General features: G+C 34.2%; 1 protein-coding gene across 7 annotated transcripts in view; it reads right to left on the minus strand.

Annotated features, from left to right (window-relative positions):
• Window positions 1-26,043, minus strand: part of NBEA (neurobeachin) — a 630,249-nt gene that overhangs the window by 434,368 nt on the left and 169,838 nt on the right. For all 7 annotated transcript variants that reach the window (XM_067713386.1, XM_067713385.1, XM_067713382.1 and 4 more), the window contains exons 18-22: window positions 12,459-12,567; window positions 5,275-5,356; window positions 4,897-5,020; window positions 3,854-4,046; window positions 844-1,860 (exon numbers count right to left, since the gene is read on the minus strand). In XM_067713386.1, coding sequence (XP_067569487.1) covers window positions 844-1,860; window positions 3,854-4,046; window positions 4,897-5,020; window positions 5,275-5,356; window positions 12,459-12,567 — 1,525 coding nt within the window. The remainder of the gene's footprint in view (window positions 1-843; window positions 1,861-3,853; window positions 4,047-4,896; window positions 5,021-5,274; window positions 5,357-12,458; window positions 12,568-26,043) is intronic.

Below are 26,043 nucleotides of genomic sequence, written 5' to 3' on the forward strand. Positions count from 1 at the left end.
AAAACAAGTCATAAAGGGTAAAAGTTTTCTTCAGTTCTTAACCATAAGGTATTATCTAGTCTAGAAAATAAGTATAAACTCAGTGCTCAACAATTAAAATTCATATCAGAAAACATCATGTTTTTAGCTTTAGTATGGTGAGGCCCAAACTGCAGCACTAACATTTCCTCACCACCAAGCCTGAGAATCTCTAATTTTCTCATACGAATCCCTATCCATGTGGCTATAAAGAAAATTCTCACTGTTAATAATTCCAAATTTTCTCAGCCATATTACCTACCTCACAGGGTTGTTGTGAGTATTAAATCTGATAACATATAGCACAGTGCCTGGAACATAGTAGGCACTTGATAAATAACAGTTCCCTTTTCCCTTCCCCTTCATTTCATTTATCAGTTCAATCTGGGCTCCAAGTCCTCTTTTCTATAATCCACAGAACAGGGTTGGGCCTGAAGCTCAAAAGGTTAAAATTAATCAAGTATTCAGAATGAAGATCTCGAATACAAATGTGTAAATGTAGTCACAGAGCCATAAAATGTTCAAACTGGTAGAGACCTTAAAGGTCATATTTCAATCTGGTACAACCTCTTGCACTGTATAAGAAAATTCAGGCCCAGAGAGGTTGAGCAAAGTTACACAGACAGAATGTGGCAGAGTTGGATATATGATTCAGGTATTTTAAATTTCTTTTATATATAGAACCATACTACTCAATTCCATAAATTATTATGCTATCATAATTAAATATAAACATGGTGTGACTGGTAAGAAATTACTCTGCTTTGGTGCTAACAACTCTGTATCTATTCAGTGCATCTTCAGAACACATGTAAGATGACTTACTTGCGTTGTAGCAGTGGTCTGGATTTTACGGATTTCCTTTCCTGATTCTTTGCCATCATCAGATCTCTCAGTGTCTGAAATTACACTTCCTGCATCAATATTTGGTACAATTCTGCTACCAGAAGATTCAGTTTCCAGAGTCGTAGCAGTCATTTCAGCATACTCTAACCCTTTAGATGATGATGCTAAGTCTCTTTCAGAAATACTGCCCATTCCATCTGAAGTTGTATGGATTTTGAACTCTTTTTCTTCTATTATGCTTGATGTACAAGTTAAGTCTACACTACCGGTCATGTGAGCAAGCAATCCAAGATCATCACCAACACCAAGATGTACTTGTGTGTCCTGAATATTTGGAATAATGTGATTGCTAGAAAGTTCAGGAAGGAGTTTCTCTTCCTGTTTGGGTATTTTATCAAAGAGAAATGATGTGCTACTGTTGGGAAGTTCATCCTTCTCATCTGCTAATGTTATCAATGGACCGTTATCCTTTTCCTCATTCTTTTTAATGATACCAACACTTCCATGTACATTGTTCTGAAGTTTCTCAACAGCAGCACTGTATACATTATCCAACAAAGATTCAACCTCCACAAGAGCACCATTCTCTGCACCTACTAAAGTTTCTGGTGATAAATCCATATCATCAAGCTTCACTTCTGTTGCTTCCACTTTCTCTGCTTTTATATCAACTAAAAGATCGTGCACTTCCACGTGTACAGCATTTCCCGGTCTATCTGAATTTCCAAGAATATCATCTGACACTTTTGTTGACATGAGCAAGTCTCTATTGTCTGTGCTGACAGGGTAATCTGTCTCACTTTCTGGGCTCTGGCTTTGTGAAAGGTCTTCTATCTCTCGAATTTCCATTCCACCTTTTGCTCCTGTTGTCTGCGATGAGAGACCAGAGATGGTGCTCACATTCCCTTTCTTTCCCTTTTTAATGTTTTCCTCCTCTTGTCTCTGATATTCTTCATACATTTTAGCTAGGTATTCCTTATGTGCTTCATAAGTGACCTTAGGAACGGATAAAGAAAACATTAAGGCATTTTGTATATATTAAGAAGAAAAAAATGACATAAATAAAATTATGATAATAATAGCAAAAATGGTGCAAATAATTTTAAGACTTCAAACAGTGCATATTAATCCTAAAACAAGTGCTTAGTTTCATCAAGTAATTGGAATAGCATCAAAATAGTCATATATGACTTGTCCAAAAACACAGGTAAACTAGCATTATTAAAGTTTTTTAAATAAAATTATATTTTCTTTTAGGTGAAGTATTTCAATGTTACCCTAGTTAATATGCCAGCTGAACTCCGATATATTCGGGTTATTTGAGCTAAAACAGAGAACTGGCTAATAATATACAATATCCAAAGTACTATTACTACATCATTTTTCTATGACTCATATGTGTGACTATTGCAACAAGTGAGGTAAAAAAAGACAACACATACCTATAAATATATAGTTATAAAATGTTAAAACTTTACAATTTTATTTTTATATAGGCTACTTTAGTTTGTTACTTTTATATAGGCTTGTTTAGGAATAATCAGTATATAGTTAGGAATAATCAATATATATTTATTGCACAAAGATTTGCAATGAGTTTCCCTATAAAATACTATTTTCAAACTTATTAGTGCAATGATAAAAGTGAGGTGCCAGGGCTTCCCTGGTGGCGCAGTGGTTGAGAGTCCGCCTGCCGATGCAGGGGACACGGGTTCGTGCCCCGGACCGGGAAGATCCCACATGCCGCAGAACAGCTAGGCCCGTGAGCCATGGCCGGGGAGCCTGCGCGTCCGGAGCCTGTGCCCCGCCACGGGAGAGCCCACAACAGTGAGAGGCCCGCGTACCGCAACAACAACAACAAAAAAAGTGAGGTGCCAATATATTATAAAATGTAAATTTGTAACAGAAATAAAAGGTCTTTAAAATAAAAAAAGTTCAAAATCCTTCCTATAGACACATATGATATTGATATTTAAATGATACTATGACAGAATTTTAGGTTGAGGGACCTTTCTCTGAAGATTATCTTAATATAAAACCCCCTTATTTTACAGAAAAGGAAATCAAGTCCCAAAAGCAGGGTTGGTAAACTATGGTTCATGGGTCAAATCTGCTTATCACCTGTTTTGGTAAATAAAATTTTATTAGAACACAGCCATGTTCATTCTTTACATATTGTCTATGGCTATTTTCATACTGCATGAGTAGTTGCATCACAGGCTGTACAGCCCACAAAGTCTAAAATATTTACTATCTGCATCTTTAAAAACATTTTTCTGCACAAAAGGATTAAATGAGTTTCCTAATGCCACGAAACTGAATTGTGGCATAGACTGAATCAAAAACCAACAACTTCAGGCACACGTCCTTTTCCTATGACACCATAAGATATATTAACTCTGAATTTCCAGAATCTAAGGTGTACATACTCTAAATTTTAATTGACTACTTCCTTTTACCAAAAACCAGACCATATTTAAAATATAAACAAACATACAGATTCTTATCATTAAAAATAAAGATAATGCAATTAAAAACAACACTAAACTTAAATACTTTAAATGTATTTATTATTCATTTGGAAATAAAAAAAAGTTCTGATTACTTTAAAAAGGCTTAAAAAGTATATATAAGACTCCGTTTCATGAGTAAGAACCAGTAGGGATGTCTGGGTTAAAAGGCTCAGACGCCAGCTCTCAGATCTGCTAGAAAACGTATGTGTGTGTGTGTGGGGGGGGTGCCTCGAGAGTGTAAACTTACTAATTTATAAACCTGAAGTTTCAATTATAGGGTCCCTAAAATACTTCAAGCTTTAAAAGTGTATGAACCGAGAGAGAAAAACAAAAACAAGAACGGAAAAGAAAGAAAATTGGCATAAAGGAATCAGCCATAATGCAAGATGCCCACAAGATGGCACCAGATGAGTGTCTACAGGCATTTAATCCACAGCTGAAATCCTGATGATGTAAAATGTTAAATCCCTTGTTACCTTGGAATGGGCTATTGAGAGAGTATCCACCCAAACTCTCCAGCCTCCCCATTCATATTTGATTGCATGATACAAAAGAATCCGGAAGATATTGTAGACCATCTCCGTAATCTTCTGTTCCTCAGAATTTTTAGGATTGATATAGCCAAGAGAAAACATCCAATCCTGCCACACTGAACACTGCAATAAGCATCTAGTGGGGGGGAAAAATCATTAAAAATTCCTAAATTATATTAGAATTTACTATTTTGAAGTTGAGATGAATAGTGAAAATATGATCTGACTTAGATAAAGCAACGTATACAGTCATTCTGCATATTTAATATTTAACCTGGAATGACTTTTCCCATTCTTCTACTTGGAAAAATCCATATTATCATTTAAAATTGCTCTCCCAACTCTCCTAGTGAGATTTAGATATTTTTTCGCTACTCCCTCATCACATGTAGCACTCACAAGGCACTTAACATATTAGAAATTAATCATCGCTTCACTGTTATCTTTCCAACTGAATTGCACTAAGACTGTACACCAAGACAATCTGTGCAGCACAGTGCTTTATACATGACAGACATTCAATCAGTAGTTGTTAAATATAAGACTCATGCAGCAACCATGGCTTCATACTGTACCCCACGTCCTAGCTAACCAGCTTTAGAATGCATGACAATAATCAGTTATCAGACCAAGCTGAGAAAAGCATAGATGATCTCAGCAAATCCAACATCATTACATTTAAACTACTGTTGGTGGTAGACAGTTATCAGGAAAAGGAATGGTATATTTTAAATAAGGATTTTTGGATATTTATGTTTATATATACAGTTAAAATATAATAACCATAAAGTTAAATAAAATCATATAAAAATAAATAAAAGTATGCAGATTATATAAAAGAAACAAATGCCTTTTCTAATGATTGAAAGTATTTAGCAAAATAGGAAAGATTTGAAAATTTTTTCTTTGAAAGAGATTGAAAATAAAGGAGAGAAAATAAGATTAGTTAGGAAATAAAGTTTTGTTATAGTATTCAGACTGCTCACCTTCTATTCTCCCGGCTGTTACTGAAAAGTTTTATCATATCAGATAAAAACAAACGACGAACTTCCATCAGTTCTGCACTTGGTGTAGAGTTTTTTAACAAAGTTGCCACTACCTTAAGAATCACTGCAAATGAACAAAAAATTATAGGAAAGATTTATAACTACATCATATCTTTTGCTCAAAAAATATTTACTGATTTTCTACTAAATGCTTAGAACTATGGTAGGTGAGTTGTAAGTGTCATAAATGAAACTATGTGAACGCCATACCGACTGAGGTGGTTAGCAAAAGTTTTGAGTTAGTTTTGATTTATTTTCACATGTTACCATGTTACATGATACTACTGCATTACAATAAAGAATTGCTGGTTTGCTCACTTGGATTCTGAATTTTCACTGTAGAATCTGGCTCTGGATGTGGTTTGTGTACAACTTGAGTACATACTTGCTCTGTCAAAATCTGAAAGATGAAGAATTTGAATTTCATTTAGAAATAAATTATAATTGCAAATTATAGATATACAAAGACTCTGCAAAAAAAAAAAGTCAATTTGTTCAAATCAAAAGAAGCATCTCTTCTAAGGGTCTTCTAGTGAATTCCACATACTTCTAAACTCTTTAATTCTATAGTCTTCAGATTTTTACAGATAAAGACAAAACCAGGACCAATATCTATAGAAGGAAAGATTAATTAGGAGCTCCAAGAATTAACTGTTTGAAATCACTTTTCAGTGTACATCTTTAATACTTTTAAGTTGTGAACTGTAAACATTTGACTGCTATTTCATCATTAATAAAAAAAAAAACTTAGAAAATCAGTAAGTAAGAAAATAATGTCTGAGCCTGGGTCCTAATAACTTCAAGTGAAGTGTGATATGGGAAAAATCTTTATAAAAAATGTGGCTCATTGTCATTTACCAATGAGTTTTTTTTAAACTTCTTTCAAATGACAAAAGTTGACCAAATAAAGGAAAGACAGACTCTAAATCATTTACTAATTTTTCCACCAACACCCAGGCTCTATGAGTACAGGATTCTTATACCTCTTTTTCACTGCTACATTCCTAGCAATTAGCAAAGTGCCTAACACACTGCCAGCAGTCAATAAACATTTGTTACATTTAAGAATGAATAGCTTAATTATATATAAAATATGGATATATGACTCTTTACTGTATTTCAGGCTATACAGCCTGTGTTTACCTCTATTTTTCCATATATTAAAAAATCCAATGAGATTATACTTAATAAAGATACCATTTTATATTATGATTTAACTTCCTGTGTAGGTTAACATGCTAAGTTCTGAATGAAACTTTTTAAATAGTTTAACCAGAAGTAAGATACAAAAACTTTGAGGAAACTATAAAACTTAGTTGAGAGCTTAGCTGTACATAGCTACTTGTGAAAGTTGGGATGGAGAGTAAATTAATCAAGAGACAGGTATGATTCTTTCAGATTAGAAAAAGATCATGACATCCAGCAGTGGCATTTTTCTTACCTTTCTGCTCAGACTTAAAAAAAAAAAAATGTATATCAAAAAGGTACTGACTTGAAATAAAAACTAACCTACTATTATTAAAATGATAAATATAGGGCACAAATACCCCTTTCTTCACTGCCATACTTTTACTGAAACAAACACTTCCTTGTTTAAACAGTGCCTCAGAATTTTCTAAACAGAGCACTAGAGACATGCACTACTCATCAGTTGGATCTGACAAAAGGGATAAAAATTTCTTTGAAAACCATACACCAAAGAACCATCGGTGGTTGGTATATGCCTACAAGGAGTTTTCACACCAACCTGCCCAAAAAGTCCTGGTGTAGACCTACAGCCCAGTCAACAAGATCCCAAGGATTCTGGTTACAAATGCAGAGATTCAAAACAACTGCAGACAAGCTTGGAAAAGACTATGCCATACTCTTCCATGATACAGAACTGTCAAAACCTTTTCACCCCAAAAAGGAGAAAGCTCATTGTACAGAAAACAAAATTTATCTCAAAGAACCTTCAGTTTTATACTGTTGTCCTTCTAAACCCCTATTTGATCATCTAAGAATGAGGGTAATAACTGCCTTGCCTATCTGATAAAGCTGGTAGGAGGATCAAATAGGGCTCTATATGTAAAAGTGTTTTGAAAACTATATGTCATAGTTTATTTAAATATGAGTTTAATTACAAAAATATATTTAGAAATTCAATGCAGCATGTATTTATAAGAACCAGTTATGTGCCAACATTCTGCTACATGTTTGAAATGGGAAACGTAGTTGCTAGATAGAACTATATTTCTAGAAAAAATTATTTAATCAATATTGAGGAGACAGGCTCAAATCTGAATAAAGACACAGACCTACTAGAGCATGGACTTGAGGATATGGGGAGGGGGAAGGGTAAGCTGTGACAAAGTGAGAGAGTGGCATGGACATATACACACTACCAAACGTAAAACAGATAGCTAGTGGGAAGCAGCCGCATACCACAGGGAGATCAGCTCGGTGCTTTGTGACCACCTGGAGGGGTGGGATAGGGAGGGTGGGAGGGAGGGAGACGCAAGAGGGAAGAGATATGGGAACATATGTATATGTATAACTGATTCACTTTGTTATAAAGCAGAAACTAACACACCATTGTAAAGCAATTATACTCCAATAAAGATATTAAAAAAAAAAAAAAAACTATGTGAGTTTTAAAAGAGGGGGAGGGAAATAAATAAGACAAGGAGAGATGAATGTAGATGTAAACACTTAATGAAAGGATAGGATTCAAGATGGGCCATGAAGTTTGACTGGACTTGGTTAGTGACATGCATAGGAAATTAACCCTGCCCCCGCACCATAACAAAATAGGATGGAGGGTTCAGAGCCAGATACGGACATGAAATCCAATGTGTATTTAACCCTTATAACACATCTCAATTCACACAAGCTCAATAGCCAAATGTGACTAGTGGCTATCATATTGGACAGGGCTGGGAAACAATGAATTAAATCATGGAGGTAACTTGATAAATATGCTATTTATGGACACAGATCTGAGTCCAGCATTATACATTTAAACATTATTTTATAAATGGTATTATCTCGTAATTCATGGGTCACAGAAAGACTTTAGGCTTAAGCAGGAGCTACTGGAGCTTCCTCTCTGACCTACTGACTTCCCGGACTTATCAAGCATAAATCATTTTGGATTAGTAGGCTCGACTTACGAGACAGGAATAGTACTGGTTTACTTCTTAAAATGGCAAACTATTAACCCCACTGTTACATCCAACTGCCGCTGTAGATATTCAGGGGGTCAGAAAACCTTTGTATTTATACAGTTTGGACAAGCTCTACTACTTTTTTGACTCTTGGTTTCTTTATCTGTGAAAAGAATGTTTGAATAAGATGATATTTAACATACTACCTACACATAAGATTCTATAATTTTGAAAAAAAAGTTTTATTATGAGATACTTAAAGGTTTTAAAGTTACTACCCCTTTGTAAAAAAACTGTGTCCAGTAATATTATACCCTTACCGAAAAAGATAAAGTAAAAAATATACATTAAAAAAATCAGTTCATTATTTCCATGGAAACAGCTCCTCAGATGACAAGATCCCATACCTGACTGCCTCTGTCTATGGTAAGTGTTGAACTGAATTATAGGAATAGTATGTAAAGAGAAATAGTAAATCCAAACCTACAAAGTAAAATTAATATCACAATATTTAAAAAAAGCATTGGATCAATAATCATATATTGTTGTTCAGACAGATCTACAAGTATATTAAATAGAAAAATCTAGTTTTGTCTTTAGGGGACATATTCTACAATCTAACAAAAAATTTTAAGTGTATTAGGAAGTGCTACAAATCATTAAGAAAACATAATAACCCATAATTTAGAGATGGAGTAACAAAGTAAAAATAAAGCAAATAAAATGTAAGATACAAATTTTACAAATATTATAATTCTCAAAAAAATATTTGTAAGCCTTGAGTAATTTCAAAGAGGATTCATTAAAGCCAACTCATTTCATTATATGATCTATAAGAATAAATTCACCTCGGGAAACTAGGAGATAGGGATGTTTTTTCAATTAAATTTTTGTTTTTAGAATAATTTACATAGATTTTTAGATCTTCAAAGCTTATGCAATGTTGTCTGACATATCCTGCTAAAAACTCTAAATTACTTTGTACTTTAATATTTACTGTTTATTTTATCATAGGCATCTTATCAGATTTAGAATTTTAAAGATCACAGTGACATAATCTTTACGATAACTGAACTTCCAAACACTTTGTGAAAACCACACATTCTAAAATATCATTTATCAATACGGTAGGTTTGACAGAGTTCTTTATTATTTCTGTACTTGATTTTATACCTTTCTACAGTTGTAGTAATATGTGTTCTGATACAATGCTTGGAGTTAAGGTAATTTCCTCAAACCAAAAAAGAAAATGAAGATAAAATGAGCTTTCAAACTGCAGATTATCAACCAACTAAGTCTTGCTAGGAGTACAGTCCTTGGTTGATGTTCACATAGTAAATCAAACTCAAGTTAGTTGAGTTTTCTTTCTTTAGTTAAATTTCACTTACTATTTGATGAGAATTTAAGTTTGAACCTATCACTTGAGTTTTCTTTTTTTTTGGGGGGGTGGGGGGTCATTGGGGATGAGTTTTAAATTTTTTACAACCAGATGCCACTCTCCAAAATGATGCAATCTTTAAACTTTGGTGATCTAGAATTAGTCATCCACCATCCTGTCACTGATATTACAATTTGATTTGTTAGTAGTAGTAAACCATCTGTTGAAGTCCTTTTCTACTTTTTTGTGGAATCAACAGTGCTAAACAATCATACCGCAATCATCTTTCTTTTTTGACCTTTTGTACACTTAACTTTTCTTTTTAGAGTGTCATACTTAACTCAGGGCCCTTCATTCCAATGAACCATGATTATTTTTCTACTTTGAAAGCCTACATTATTGCCAAATTGGTCAGATGGAGGCCCTGAAAGTTAGTTCCTTCATTATTTCCAAATCTCTGCAACATCCAATATCCAACATCCAGTATCAGAAGATCCAAACTTCCCCTGACTTTCTCCACCTAAGTTATGGAATCAGAGATAAAATCTGGACACTAAGAGAGTGCCAATGAATACAGATGGTAGTACAGATGCTGCTGCACTTGCTGTTGAGCCACTTTTCAGGAAGACGAGTAGAATTACATATGCATGTATATATACATGGGACATTTTATTTTAAGGTTACAAGCACATGATGATCTTTCCAATTCAACATATAATGTTATGTGGAACTTTTATTTTAATGTAAGGTTTCATTGACTACAAAGACTTTCTACTGTATTAACACTAATAGGTCAAAACAAGCAAGGGTCAGAAATTTGTGGAGGAAAGAGAATGATTAAAAAACATACACAGTCATTATTGACCAGAGCAATTAGTAGGTAAGAAAACCAAGGTAAAGATACAAGTTAAACCAAGAGGGAATAGATATGGGGATATATGTATATGTATAACTGATTCACTTTGTTATAAAGCAGAAACTAACACACCATTGTAAAGCAATTATACTCCAATAAAAACGTTTAAAAAAAAAAAAGATACAAGTTAATCAGTATTTGACACTAAGATTCAGAACCCTAATCTGATATTGCAGCAAAGTTTTGATTCAGAGGAGGACTTTAATACTGTCAACTGAAGGTAGATTCTGATATTTTTTGCCTTATGTACATATACTATGAGAAATGCCTATTTTATGACCATTTATTAGTGGTATGACATAGAGCAAATTATTTAACCTGTGAGCCTCAGTTTGTCTGTTTAAAAAGGCAATAAAAATACCAGCTTCATAGCAATATTGTAAGGATTTGAGATAATGTATGTAAAGTACTTACCAAGGGGATTATGATAGGAAGTACTCAAAAAAGGCAGTTACTATTATTAGGGAAATATAATAATATCAGAATAAAGATGCTCTGCATACGATAGGCCTTTCTATTAGTGCTTATTCAGTTCTGTAGGCAAAATATTGGAGCAATATTAAAATATTACTATAATTTTAAAAAAGCAGCACTCTGGAGCGTAAAGTTTACAAATCATGTAATTTGAAGAATGACTGACACAAAGTAGGAAAATTAAGCTTAGATGAAAAAGACAAAGTAGCCTTATTTAAAGGGCAACAACTCTTAAATTTACTGATGAGAATATAAAACCAGAGGTAAAAAAATTATGCCCTGTAGGTCAAATCCAGCCTACCGTTTTGTAAGTACAGTTTTATTAGACAGCCACACTCATCTGATTCATATTTTCTATGGCTACTTCTGAGCCACAACTGCAGAGCTGAGTAGTTGTAACAGAGAGCGTATATAGCCTGCTACTATAAACTGAATGTTTGTTGTGCCCCCCAAAATTCATATGTTGAAACTTACATTTGCTATGGCTTTTAGCACAACTAGAGTCTCCCTGTATTAACAGTCACAATGTTTTGCTATCTACAACAAAATAACCCATGTTCCACTATATGTTAAAGTGTGAGATGTGAAGTCCACTTTTCTCTTGTTTTGACATGATGGATATACACTGTTATTAAAAAATATATATTAGGTTGGGCAATACAGGTGGTACGTGAAACACTGTCCAGTTACTGCATTGTACCGAGCTCAATGTAAAGATGACAAACGTTCTCTGTTGCAAGTACTCAACTCAGCTACTATAATGCAAAAGCAGCCATTGGCAATATGTAAAAGAATGAGCATGGCTATGTTCCTACAGAACTATTTATGGACACTGAAATCTAAATTTTATATAAGGCTTACATGTCATACATTATTTTTCTTTCGATTACTTTCAACCATTTAAAAACATAAAAACAATCCTTAGCTCAAGGCCCTACAAAGACAGGTGCTTATAGTTTGCTAATCTTTGCACTAAAGAAGTAGGACCTCTGAAAATTAGCTGCAGGAAAGTTAAATGAAGGTTAATATAAGAGAATATTCCTAATATTTTACTGGTATTTAAAATGAGGTAGTACACACATTTCACAGAAAATAATGAACCCAATTTGTATGGCCATCTGTTAGAAATAAAGAAAAGGATTTCTGAATTGAGATGATGGGATCTAAAGTTTCTGCAGATACCATTTTTACAAATAATTCTTACCTACATTTTATCCCAGTCTCAACTCTAGGTTAATGTTAGTAGTTGCTACATATCAGAGACAGAGAGAGGGAAAAGCGGGGAGGGTAAGGGGAGGGAAAGAATGAATAAATAATGCATAATGGGTGTGATTTATGTGAGAAAAACTGTGCAAAGCCCATCAGCCAACCCATACTCAAAGAAAATGCCTAGGCCCAACATAAGAAGATTGGCAACTAAATGTACATGGATATGTTTTAAACAAAAATTTTAAAACATAAGTATGTGTTCACCTTTTTTTTTTTAAGGATTCCTGCCTTTTAGATTAACTGACCAACTGCTATTCCAATCACAGAGGGTTTCCACTGCATACATTTAAAATTAGCATCACACATTTTAAGTTTTTACCTCATAAAGTGTGTTGTACGTGGTGACAGTCACAGTGTTTGTATGCAACATCAGCCTCTCTCCAAGAAGAGTAAAAAGACTGTGGGTATGCATAATTTCAACTTTTCTCCTGGAGAAACAGGGGCAAAAAAAAAATCATACTAAGAAACACACTGGATTTTCTAATCACATGATGTTAGGATAAGCAGTAAAATCTATAAGCAGATACAGAATTACATAAGTAATGTTTACTAACTTCCATCTACTAAATCACAGTTTATAGCATAGCTGTCTTCTAAAATACCAAGACTACTATTTAAACACTTCTCAAAATGTCCGCGCAAACTAAAACGTTAAGTGTACAAATTATAAAACAGTGTATAAATGTTGACAGCTATAATTTTCAAATTTCTAATAGCTATTTAGGAGTTATTTTCTTAGGTTAAATTATTAGTTTCCCTTAACACAGAGACAACAGAATTTTCAAATCCTTTCTGTCCAAAGTCTATGAAATAATCTATGTAAAACTTTAATAACAAAATTTTGTAAGTATGGTTAAACTTGAATAGAAAGCAAAATAATTCGACAGAAGTAAAGGGAACTCATTACTGCTTGTATCTGTGGCTCATTTAACTGTTGACCCATTTAACTGCTCCCCTACCAAATCCATACTTAGAATAGAAAGCTCTATTAAAGTCCTCCTGGAACACTTAGCTCTAGCCCAGGGAATTGCTACATGCCTTTCATTCATGTCACTTTCTTAGAAGTCAAGATCTGGAACTTCTTGGCCCCCAACGCTCAGTATTTCATTTCTTACCTTGATCTTCTATTGTTCCCTGTGTGGATTTGGCAACTATAACACAAACTGACTAGGTAATCACCAAACTTTTGTTCCTTTCTTCCTGAGCCCACAGCTATACTATAATTCCAGCCTCTCTTACAGTTATGTGTGGCCACTGAGTTCTAGCCAATGGAACCCGAGAAGAAAAGTTGTGGATCATTTTTAAGCCTGGGCTACAGAAAAAACACTCATGTACTCTTCCATGCTCTTCCTCAAGGCAGCAACACAGGAGCCTTACGATGAAGACAGAGGTACTAGATGAAAGAAGCAGCCTGGATCTCTAAAGCACAGCCTGAAGAAAATCAACTGCTGAGGATACCCATTTGGATTTTAAGTGAATAAGAAAGAAACTACTAGTTTGGTAAGTTACTAAAACTTCACTGTTTGTTACAGGAGCTATTGCTACCTTAATTAATGCACAAATCAAATAATGAACCATTTATCTGGGCACCACTCACCTGGAAATCCTCTCTTCTAACATCAGCCTTCAAGCTTCACACTGCACAACAAAAGAGGCAGGACAGCTATTTCCCCTCACCCAATCCTCCTCAGCCCACAGAAGGAAACAGCAATTACCTAAATCCAAAAGGAAGCTGGGGCAAGTGTCTAATGGCTGTGTTTGTAAAACACTTAAGACTGGGAAAAGTCAAATGGTCATTAAAAAACAAAAAATAACAGGACAGATGGATATTTTGGGATTATGAAGGGGAAGGCTTTAGTCTCTTCCAACTCAAGCCACACCTAAGGAAAGGAAGCCTGACACTTTCATTTGCTCCCAATCAAGAAAAACAAATGCCAATGTGTATCTCTTGATATATCTCTTTGATACACAGAGCTGGTAAAAGTCATTTAAATTAGGCTATCTGGAATTTAGAGTAATTTCTTAACTGGGACACCATAATTTCAACTACTAAAGAAATTCATGCTCTCTTGACTACCTCCTCCAAAGTAAATGTTTACAGAGCAGCTTAATTCTACCTCTTAGGGGGACTTGAAGAATACTGCACATACCAGGAAAAAGATGAGTCAGCTTCCTCTTGCAGTTTTCTTTGAAACAATGCTCACCAATAAATGCTGTCTCACAGCAATCAAGAGATAGCCAAAAGTGGCATCCATCATTTCAGGCATAAAATGGGCATGCTGGCCCTGTACATCACATGATTTTGTTTCCCAGAGGACCTCTAATGAAAGACCCAGCTCTATGCATTCAGTTCAGAAAGGCTTCACGAGGGTATGTATTTGAGAAACTAACAACTTGAACCTGTTTAACTTTAAGACCTAAACAGACTTCAGACTTCAGTGCCTAGCTGCTTTATCTTTTCAGTTTTATAGGATTTCTGCCCACTTGGATTGAGTGCAATCTATTTTTTTAAAAGCGTAACCTTTTAATCTCATACAAATTACACATTTATTAGCTTACTAACCATTCCATTAAAAACACACCCCAATTTCCTTCTTCACAAAACAAGTATTTTGGGGGGGGATGACCAAAAAATACTTCTTGTAACAAATTCAGAGAATATGTTGGAACAGGACACAGTAAAAAAAAGAAAACCCATAATTCTATAACCCAGAGATAATCATTATAAATATCAGTTGATGTTCTTTCAGACTAATTACGTTGCACATAAGTATATGATAGACAGATATAGATGATATCAATACAATGGAAATAATTCTACATAAGATAATTTGTAGCTTGTCACCTGTAAAACAACATATTGTGTCTTAAAATTTCAGCTATTAAATATAGTTTATAACTAGAATGTAGCAAAATTTATCCATTCACTACTGTTGGCCGTTTACGTTATGTTCAAATTTTTTTCTACCATAAACAAAACTTTGTCCTTTTACATAAATCCTTCGGCATGATCATTTCCTTAGGATAAATTCTTGTAATGAAAATTATAAGGTTAAAACATTTAAGTTTAATTTTATTTTATGAGACTTTGAAGTTTGTGACCTCCAAAAATATGTACATTCATACTCCAACATCAAGGTACAAATTACCAGCAGTTTCACCAATCCTATGTATTATAATAATAATAAAACAGTCAAATGCAAAAATTAGGGCTTGGGGAGAAAAGATGAGAGAGGAAGCATGGTTTGGGGTAAGACTCCAATTCATAAATTAAACAGTTTTTTGCTGCTAATTATTGAATAATTCACATTTTAATAATGTTCCTCATATCTAAACATACATATATTAGCATGTGTACCTGGGGTTTCTATTCACCTCTTTTTTTAGCTCATTCCTTAGTATAAGGTCTACTAGTCTTATCACAATACACACTCATTATACTTATTTTTTAATCTTTCACTGACTTTTTACTTGTTTGTTCACCTGAGTTAGCTTTACAACAATTTTTGAAATTTTTTTAAAGAAAACTTGGAATTTTTATCAAAACTGCATTAGGTTTATAAGTTCAGTTCATTACAAATCTAATTGAGTCTTTCAATTAAGCTACGTGGTATAGCTCTTCCTTACTGCAGCTATTAAATTTTTTCATGATTTTCAGGAAATACATTAAAATATTATTTACATTTTCAATTTCCTTTCTAATAAACTGAAAGTAAGATCATTTTAGGCTACTATTCTATATATTATTCTATAGTTAAGAATCATTAGTTATTCTAACAATGGACACTATTATACTTTTCAAACTCCTTTAATCTATCAGGAGAACTGTAAAAGTTTTTGAGGTTTTAACCTAAATTTCTTCAGCCTTTTACTTTGAGGTTAAGAATGGATAAGCTATAGGAACTCAATAATATGTGCATCTGTCGGTGTTTATGAGAAATTGTATCAAAACACAACTATGAACTAAAGGACCATAGCATGGTTCTGTTGAAATATCAGATAGTGATTACTAGTGAAGCAAAACAGGATTATGTTCTGTGCACCTGTACTTTTACCTTGTTTGTTAGTGATCTTACTCTTCCCATCTTTTATTTGATGCAAGAAGTAGTTATGTATATGTATAGAGAACCCAAAAAATAAGTATTTAAAAATATTTGTAGCAAAATGATGTTATTACCAAGGACTAGAAGTGAACATCTTGTATGTTGTCATAACATATTTTCTTATAATTACTATAATCTGGCCTATACTTCTGAAGGCCCCTCTTCATTCCCAAATTTTTCCATTTTATATTACAAGATATGAAAAAGTTTTATCCATTTTATTGATTCCTTCAATAAAATCACTCTTGTAGTCAGTGATCCCTTCAACAGTTTTTGTTTTATTTTCTTTCTTGATGCTAGTCTTCATCTTTATTAATTTGTACTTCCTAGCTTACTCTGCTGTCCTTTAATCAATGCTGCAATATGAGTATACATTCCTATCATTATCTTTATTCTTCAATATTGGACGTATTTACTTCTGAGTATGTTTTTGCTATGATGAATAGATAATTTTAAAGAACTTATTTTCATTTTATTATCTTCTCTTCACTAGCAGGTTTTTGGGAACGTTTCTTAATTTCTAAATAGTTGAATTTTTTTTTTTGCTCAATTTTTTTTTTAATTTCTAATTTTATTACCTTACGGTCAGAAAATGGTGCCAGTAAAATCTCTACTGTGTCCACATTGTTTACTTTATGGTCAAGGACATGATTTTTTATTTTAGTAAATATCCTATAGCCATAAAGTATATTTTCAAAGCATATAAGACTGAACATATATCTACTGAGTCAAGTTTCATGAATATATACTCAATTTCTCTATAGCTTTATATGTTATCTATTCAATTGGCCCCATTCTGAAGGAGAAATACTGTCTAGACTATTGTTTCTTATCAATTACTTATAGCATCTCTAAAGGTTTTCGTTACATATTTGAATGCAACATTTGATGCTTTGAGGCTTATGACCATAACATCATCTACTTAAACTGTGCCTTTCATCAATGTATAATGTCTTCTAATGTTTTGTTTTGAACTTTTGTTTTGAACTTCAAGTTCAACTGATTCTATTTTGTGCTTTCAGATCACATCTGATTTCTATAATGCCAACGAAGTTCTGAATTCTTTTTCTGTTATCCCTTTCCTTACCCATTTATTTTTTAACATCTGATTTTTTAAAAAGAAAGGAAATCATATAATAAATACTCATGTAGCCACCATTACTACAACTTAAGAAATAAAGTATTAAAAATAAGCACTTCTAGGTACCTGTCCATGAGCCCATCCTTTTCATCACTATGTTTTGGGGTAAATGATATCATGAATTTGCTTTTATATAGCCATGCATGTCTTTATACTTTTATTAGATATGTACCTATTCCTAAGCTATTTATTATTTTATTTTTTCATATTTTTGAAGTTTAGATAAATGATATCACTACTATACATCCTTCTACAACTTGCTTTATTGCTTCATGTTAGGTTTATGAAAGTTAACTTTTGTTAATTTTCAAAGCTGAATATATCTAATTGTATGAATATACCTAAATTCATTTCTGTTATCCTACTGATATCCTACTGATATTCTTTTATGTTGTTTCCAACTTTTCATTATTACCAATGATGTTACACTGAACATTTGTGCACATACATGAATGTCTCCATGTCACAGAGACAATTAATAATTAGTCATAGAGTAGCTTCATCTTTTTGAAAATTGTCAAATTGTTCCCCAATGTGATTGTAACAATTATACAACTCCACCAGTGATCTGAAAGTCTCTTATGCATATCTTTGCCAACACCTGATACTGTCAAAAATTTTAAACCTTATCACCCTAGTGGGTATTAAAGGTAACTTTTAAATTTTGTACTTTTGATTGCTACCAAAGTCGAGTATCTTTCCATATGCTTATTAGCCAAATCAAGTTTGCTCTTCAGTGAACTGTTTATATTCTTCATTCTCCTAATGGTTTTTCTTTTTCTTATTCGTTTGCATGATTTTTCATAGGGTCAGGATACAAACCCACTGTATTACAAATAAACTGCAAATATCATCTTTCACTTTGTGGCTCGTCTTTTCACTTTTTATGGTTTTAAAACATGTTATATTTTAATGATCACATTTACTAACTTTTTCCTAGATGATTTATGTATGTTTACTTAGTAGTTTACAAACCCTTCCTTAATCCAAGGCAATAACACTATTATTCTACATTTGCTAAGAGCTTTAAATTTTGCTTTGCAAGTTTTTATTAGCTTTATTGAGGTATAATATACACACCATAAAATCTACAAATTTTATAAGTGTACAAGGCAGTGCTTTCTTAAAGACCTTATAGAGTCATGCAATCATCACTACTATCCAGTTTTAGAACATCTTCATCACCCTAAAAAGTTCCCTTGTGCCCACCTGCAGGCAATCCCCACTTCCATCACTAGCCCCATGTGACCACCAACCTGCATTCTGGATATTTCATATAAATGGAATCATACAATATATAGTCTTTTGCATCTGGCTTTTTTCATTTAGCATAATGTTTTTAGGAACTCATTCATGTCATAGTATGCATCAGTAATTCATTTCCTTTCAATTGTGCAATAGTATTCCGTCGTATGGGCATATGATATGTCATTTATTTATTCACCAATTGGTGGAATTTGCGATAGTCTCCAGTTTTTGCCTATTATGAATAACGGTACCAAGAACATTCATGCACAAGTCTAGATGTGAACATATGATGTCATCTTTCCTGAGCAGACACCTAAATATAGAAATATCTGGTTGTATAATAAGTGCTACATTTTTTAAGAAATTAGAAAACCCTCTTGGAACGCGGCTGGAGAATCTTACATTCCCATCAGCAATGCATTAGGATTCAATAAATTGTTATGTGTTGTGGTTTTGCTTTTATTCAAATCAAATTATTTTCTATCTTTCTTTGTGATTTCTTTTTAGAGCCAGGAGTTATTTAGAAGTGTGCTATTTACTCTATCTAGAAATTTCTCAAATCTCTTTTTTGTTGATTTCTAATTTAATTTTGTTGTAGTCAAAGAACACAGTTTGTTTGACCTCAATTCTTTTAGATTTACTGAAACTTGTTTTATGTACTACAGCCCAACCTATATTATATTCTGGAGAATGTTGCAAATGAAGCTTGAAAACAATTCTGCTGTCTTTAGGTACAGTGTCCTATAAATGTCATTATATTATTCAACATGATGTTGAACAGAAGTGGTGAAAACAGGTTTTGATTAATTGTTAGTTATGCAAAGAATTATTTCTAACATTTGACCACTAAATAGGTCTGTGTTAAGTTTTGGGTAGATATATGTTATCAGGTAAAATAAATCATTTTATATTTGTGGCTTCCTAAGAATTTTTATGATGAATGCGTAATTAATTTTACAAAAAGTTTTTTGTACCCATTATTATGATTATATAGCTATTCTGTTAATAAGTAGACCATATTAAAAGATATCCTAATGTTAAAGTACTCTTACATTCAGCATAACATTTAGAATCTAGGGGAAAAAAGACAAAACATATTACTTCATTTACTGTAATATTTAGAGCTGTAAGTTGCCTCCAATACCACTTAGGCCAACTCTCAAAAGTATAAATATGCAAACATTTTAATATCTTTTGATTCTAAGTATTTTATTATCTGCACAATGATGTCATGTTATGGTTATTTAAAATATGTATATCCCCATTTTCTTAGTTTGATTTTTATCACTGGTTTCTTGTTTAATCACACTGTGGGTGAGAAATCATCTATATGATAATAATTTATTTAAATTTATGGAGTCAATTTTTATGGCCTCATTTGAATAGTTTTGTCTGTTCTTGAGGAGAACGTATATGCTAATCAAGCCAATGGATTTTTTTGGTTCAGATTTATACTTTGGGGCTTCCCTGGTGGCACAGTGGTTGAGAGTCCGCCTGCCGATGCAGGGGACGCGGGTTCGTGCCCCGGTCCAGGAAGATCCCACATGCCGCAGAGCGGCTGGGCCCGTGAGCCATGGCCGCTGAGCCTGCGCGTCCGGAGCCTGTGCTCCGCAACAGGAGAGGCCACAGCAGTGGGAGGCCCACGTACCACAACAACAACAACAACAACAACAACAAATATATATATATATATATATACATATATATATATTTTGTTTGTGATGGCTCTTTTAAAAACAATACGTTAAAACCTCTAAACTGTTTTAATTTATCTTTCAAATCTCAGTTTTGCTTTCGATACCTCATCTATGCTGTTGAGCATATATAAATATGACATTGTTTTACCTTCCTGGTTGAATTATACCTTTTTCATTACATGATGCCCCTCTTTAGCTTCATTAAATTTTTTCCCTTAAAGTTTAGTTTGGTCTATTTAAATATTGGTCTGCCAACTTTTTTTTTTTTTTTTGCGGTACGCAGGTCTCTCACTGTTGTGGCCTCTCCCGTAGCGGAGCACAGGCTCTGGACGCGCAGGCTCAGTGGCCATGGCTCACGGGCCCAGCCGCTCCGCGGCATGTGGGGTCCTCCCAGACCGGGTCACGAACCCGTGTCCCCTGCATCGGCAGGTGGACTGTCAACCACTGCGCCACCAGGGAAGCCCTGCCAGCTTTTATTATTCAGTTTTTAAAATATGTAATACTTTTACCTGGGTAAAAATTAATGATGACATAAAAAGATACAGAGAGGTTTCAAACCCAACTCATACCCTTTCCTCCTCATTCACACTGCCCCCTGCCCCAGTAACAAGTAAACTTTGTTTTAGTTTCTTATTTCCCTATCAGCTTCTCCCCCAACACATGCTTTTAAACAGATTTTATTTTTTAGAGTAGTTTTAGGTGCACAGCAAAATCGAGCAGAAAGTACAAAGATTACCCATATTCCCCTGGGTGGCCCCATGTATATGCCACGTATGTATGGCCTCTCCCCACTATCAACACTCTCCAACAGAGAGGTACATTTGTTACAACTGCCTATCAGCTGCACTCCTCCCCAGTTTTATTGAGATGTAATTGATATATAACAACATAGCATTAGTTTAAGATGTACAACATAATGCTTTGATACATGTATATACTGCAAAATAATTACCACAAGTTTAGTTAACGCCATCACCTTACACAGTTGCAAAATTTTTTTTCTTGTGATGAAAACGTTTAAGATCTATTCTCTTAGCAACTCTTAAATACTATACAATATAGTATTGTTAACTATAGTCACCATGCTGTACACTTCAGCTCCAGACCTCATTTATCTTACAACTGGAAGCTTGTACCATTTGACCACATCCACTCATTTCTCCCAGTCTCTACCCTGCAGATTATGGGAAACCCCCATCTTTTCTCTGTTTCTATGAGTTTGGTTTCTACAGATTCCGCACATAAGTGAGATGATATAGTATTTGTCTTTGTCCTTGATTAATTTCATTTAGTATAGAGCCCTCAAGGTCCACCTAAGTTGTGGCATATGACAGGATTGCCTTCTTTGCTATGGCTGGATATTATTCCATTTTATATATAGAAACAGAGAAAACTACAATCTAAGTATCTACATTTTCTTTATCCATTCATCTGTCAATGAACAATTAGGTTGTTTCCATGTCCTGGCTATTTGTAAATAATGCTGTAATGAACATGGGGGTACAGAAATCTCTTTGAGATAGTGATTTCAATTCCTTCCGATATAGTCCCAGAAGTGACAATGTTGGATTATATGGTAGTTCTATTTTTAATTTTTTGAGGACTCTCCATAGTGTTTTCCATAGTGGGTGCACCAATTTATATTCATACCAACAATGAACATGGATTCCCTTTTCTTTATATCCTCACTGTTATCTCTTTTCTTTTTGATAACAGCCAATCTAACAGGTATGAGGTGATATCTCATTGTAGCTTAGACTTGCATTAGTTATGCTGAGCATGTTTTCCTGTACCTGTTGTATGTCTTCCTTGGAAAAATGTCTATTCAGATCCTCTGCCCATTTTTTAATTGGATTGCTTGTTTGTTACTAAGTTGTATGAAGTCTTTATATATTTTATATATTAATAGCTTATCAGAGAAATGATTTGCAAATATTTTCTCCCATTCAGTAGGTTGCTTTTTCATACTGTTGACTTTCCTTTGCTGTGCAGAAACTTTTTAGATTGATATAATCACTTGTTTATTTTTGCTTTTGTTGTCAAATCCAAAATATCATTGCCAAGAATGATGTCAAGGAGCTTACCCCCTGTTTTCAGGTGCTATGTTCAAGTCTTTAATCCATTTTGAGTTAATTTTCATCTAATATGTAAGCTAGAGTTCCAGTTTCCTTCTTTTGCATGTGGCTGTCCAGTTTTCCCAACATCATTTATTGAAGAGATTATTCTTCCTCACTGTATATCTTGGCTCCTTTGTCATAAAGTACTGGCCATATATGTGTGGGTGTACTTCTGGGCTATTTTATTCCATTGATTTATATGTCCGTTTGTATGCTAAGACCACACTGTTTTGAATACTGTAAATTTGGATCATAATCTAAAATCAGGAAGTGTGACGTCTCCAGCTTTGTTCTTTCTCAAGATTGCTTTGGCTATTCAGGGTCTTTTGTGGTTCCATACAAATTTTAGAATTATTTGTTCTATTTCTGTGAAAAATGCCATTGGCATTTTGATAGCAATTGCATTAAATATGTAGATCACTTTGGATAGTATGGACATTTTAACAATATTGTTTCTTCCTATCCATGAGCATGGTATATCTTTTCATTTGTTTGTGTCTTCTTCATTTTTTTTCACCAATGTCTTACAGTTTTCAGTATAAAGATCTTTCAACCCCCTTGGTTAAATTTATTCCTAGGTATTGATATTTTATTCTATGAAATCTTTCATTCTTTCTCTATATCCTTAACCTTCTTTCCTATTTATCATCTTTGTCTCTTGGTGATGCTTTTACATAGTTTCTTCATTTCTTCTAGTTCACCAATTCTTTCTTAATTTCTGTATAAACTGTTTAACATGCCCATGGAGCTGTTAATTTTAGTTAGTGCCTTTTCATTTCCAGAAGTTACTTCTGATTATCTGTTTAAAAGCTGAATGGTTAGTTTCAATATGATCTTGTTTCTTAAGAATTATAACTTCTATTATGTTTGATCTTCATTTTTGACATATGAGAATCTCCCTTACTTTTGTGTACACAGCTATACATCTGAACGGAATTTTGCTATATTTTACCCAACATTTCTAAGTTCTTAGTAGTATAAAGTGTTTCAGGATATCTTGTTTTACCCATTGTTTTTCTTCTCCAATTATTCTTATTAGTCACATGTTAAGTCTCCTATGCCTTTATATAGTTTCTCATTTTATGTTTTTGGTCCATGCTTTGAGATCTTCCAGTTCACTAATTTGGGTGAATAGGGAAAAATAATGATATAAAGAGGCAGAATGTCACCTTTGGTGCTCTACTTGAATCTCAGATGCACTTTTTAAAGGTAAAATTCAAAGGTTCCATGATAGCTTCCACACTAGTTCTATTTCATTGAGTACGTAATTTGATGATTCTTATCTCCTGTCGCTGGTTGCTATGCCCCTTACTCTGAGTTGTTATCTTCCATTTTCACACTGTTGCACTTAAATCTCCCTACTATGAATTTTAAATGATGAGATCCCTGCAGGTGTTGTAAGGCAAAGATCCCTCTAAGCACACTGATCTGTAGTACAAAACTTAGCATGCTATAAGTCCTGAAGCCTACATCCTAGCACTCCAATATCCTTACACTCCCACAACTTCAGGACAGGGAAAATTCATCCCATCAATTCAGGTACCTCTTGGCATTCTGGTGGTAACTTAAATAGAAGCCAATGTTAATATTCCTTGGAAGACAGAGACAGAGGAGAGGAGAGAGAATGGGAGGCAGAGATATCTGAGATCAAAACATCTCTTAAAATTTGCTGCTTTTTAGTCTTTACCTTAGGCTGCTAACGTAATTCTTCACCTGTTTGTCATTCCCACGGGAGAGAAAAAATCCCTCACGAGTTGCCATTTTTCTCTACTGGTACCCCAACAGAACATCAAGACTCATTTGTACACACAAGAGCCAACATTTTGGCAGAAGAGAGCCAAATAGCTTGGCGTTGAGAGTAGATGAGGAGGAAGCTTTCTTTTTGAACTGCTATATCCCCAGAATCCACACCACTACTTTTAACTAACAAACAACTGGCTCTGCCAGATAAACTGGACTAATTTCAGCTAGTCCAAAAACGAAAGACACTATTAGGTTAAACAACTGTCAACATGTAACAGGCCTGTAACAAACAACTAATAGCATGTTTATTCATGTAACTACCAACAGTGCTTTTTAAATATATTTATTTATTTATTTATTTTTGGCTGCATTGAGTCTTTGTTGGTGCACGCAGGTTTTCTCTAGTTGCAGCGAGCAGGGGCTACTCTTCATCACTGTGCGCGGGCTTCTCATTGTGGTCGCTTCTCTTGTTGCGGAGCACGGGCTCTAGGTGTGCAGGCTTCAGTAGTTGTGGCACGTGGGCTCAGTAGTTGTGGCTCATGGATTCTAGAGTGCAGGCTCATTAGTTGTGGCACACCGGCTTAGTTGCTCCACTGCATATGGGATCTTCCCAGACTAGGGCTCGAACCTGTGTCCCCTGCACTGGCAGGCACTTAAGCACTGTGCCACCAGGGAAGCCCAACAGTGCCTTTTAGAGTGTGATTATCTTGGAGAATTCATCCAGAAGTTACGTTGTTCGAAGTTAAGACATTAAACAAACATACTTGGTTAAGAAATTTTTATTTCCACAGTAAACATTAAATAGTATGTGCTTTAAAATTTTTAGAAGCTAAAATTATTATAGCTTTAGTATGGTATAGCATTGGGCATTCTGATCATCTGTTTGAATCATTTGTTAGAATTCTGTCCTGCGAATAACTGTAATTAAGCCACCTCCATGAAGGAACAGTTTGGCTTTCTATTCAAGCATATATCAAAGGTAGGGTTTCTCAACTTTATATGTCTTTTTATTTTGGAAAATTTTAAGATTTACAGAAAAGTTGAAAAGATAGTACAGGGAGTTCCCATATATAATTCACCCAGCTTCCCCATATGTTAACATCTTACCTAATCATGGTACATATGTCAAAACTAAGAATCAACATAAGTACAATATTATTAATTAAGCTACAGACTTTATTTAGATTTTACCATGACCTTTTTTTCTGTTCAGGATCCAATCCAGAATACCACTTTACATTTAGACTTCTCTGGTTTGTAGCAGTTTCCCATCCCTTGTTTTTCATGCCTTTTAACAGTTTTGAAGAGTATTGGTTAAGTATTTTGTAGACTGTCTCTCAATCTGGGGGTGTATGATGCTTTCTCACGATTAGACTGAGGTTATTTATGTTTTAGAAGAGTATCACAGAGACGAAGTGCCCTTCTCATATTACATCAGGGAATACATGATATCAACATGACATATGACTGGTGATGTTAACCTTATTCAATAGTGAAAAAGAGTCAGGTTTTGCTATTCTTTGGAAGTTAGCCAGTAAGTCCATCCCTCACTCAAGGAGAGGGGATTTAAGTTCCATCTTCAGGAGGTGGGAATAGCTGCATATATTATTTATAACAGACTTCTCAATATTTGTGATAGATGTCAAGCCTATCTCCAGTTCAGCTGACAATTAAAGTGTATGGATTATCTCCCAACCTGTATCCTAGGTACTTACAGAAATTATAAACTCAGTGTTAGAAGAGACTACCCATCCAGACTTCAGATTAGCTTCATCCATGAACCCAATTCAGATTCACTATCAAACAACTCCTCCATACACAAATGAGATGCTGACTTTGGGTGATATCTCATGTT

This window comes from Pseudorca crassidens, chromosome 18, assembly GCF_039906515.1.
Source record: "Pseudorca crassidens isolate mPseCra1 chromosome 18, mPseCra1.hap1, whole genome shotgun sequence".
In the NCBI taxonomy this organism is placed as follows: domain Eukaryota; kingdom Metazoa; phylum Chordata; class Mammalia; order Artiodactyla; family Delphinidae; genus Pseudorca; species Pseudorca crassidens.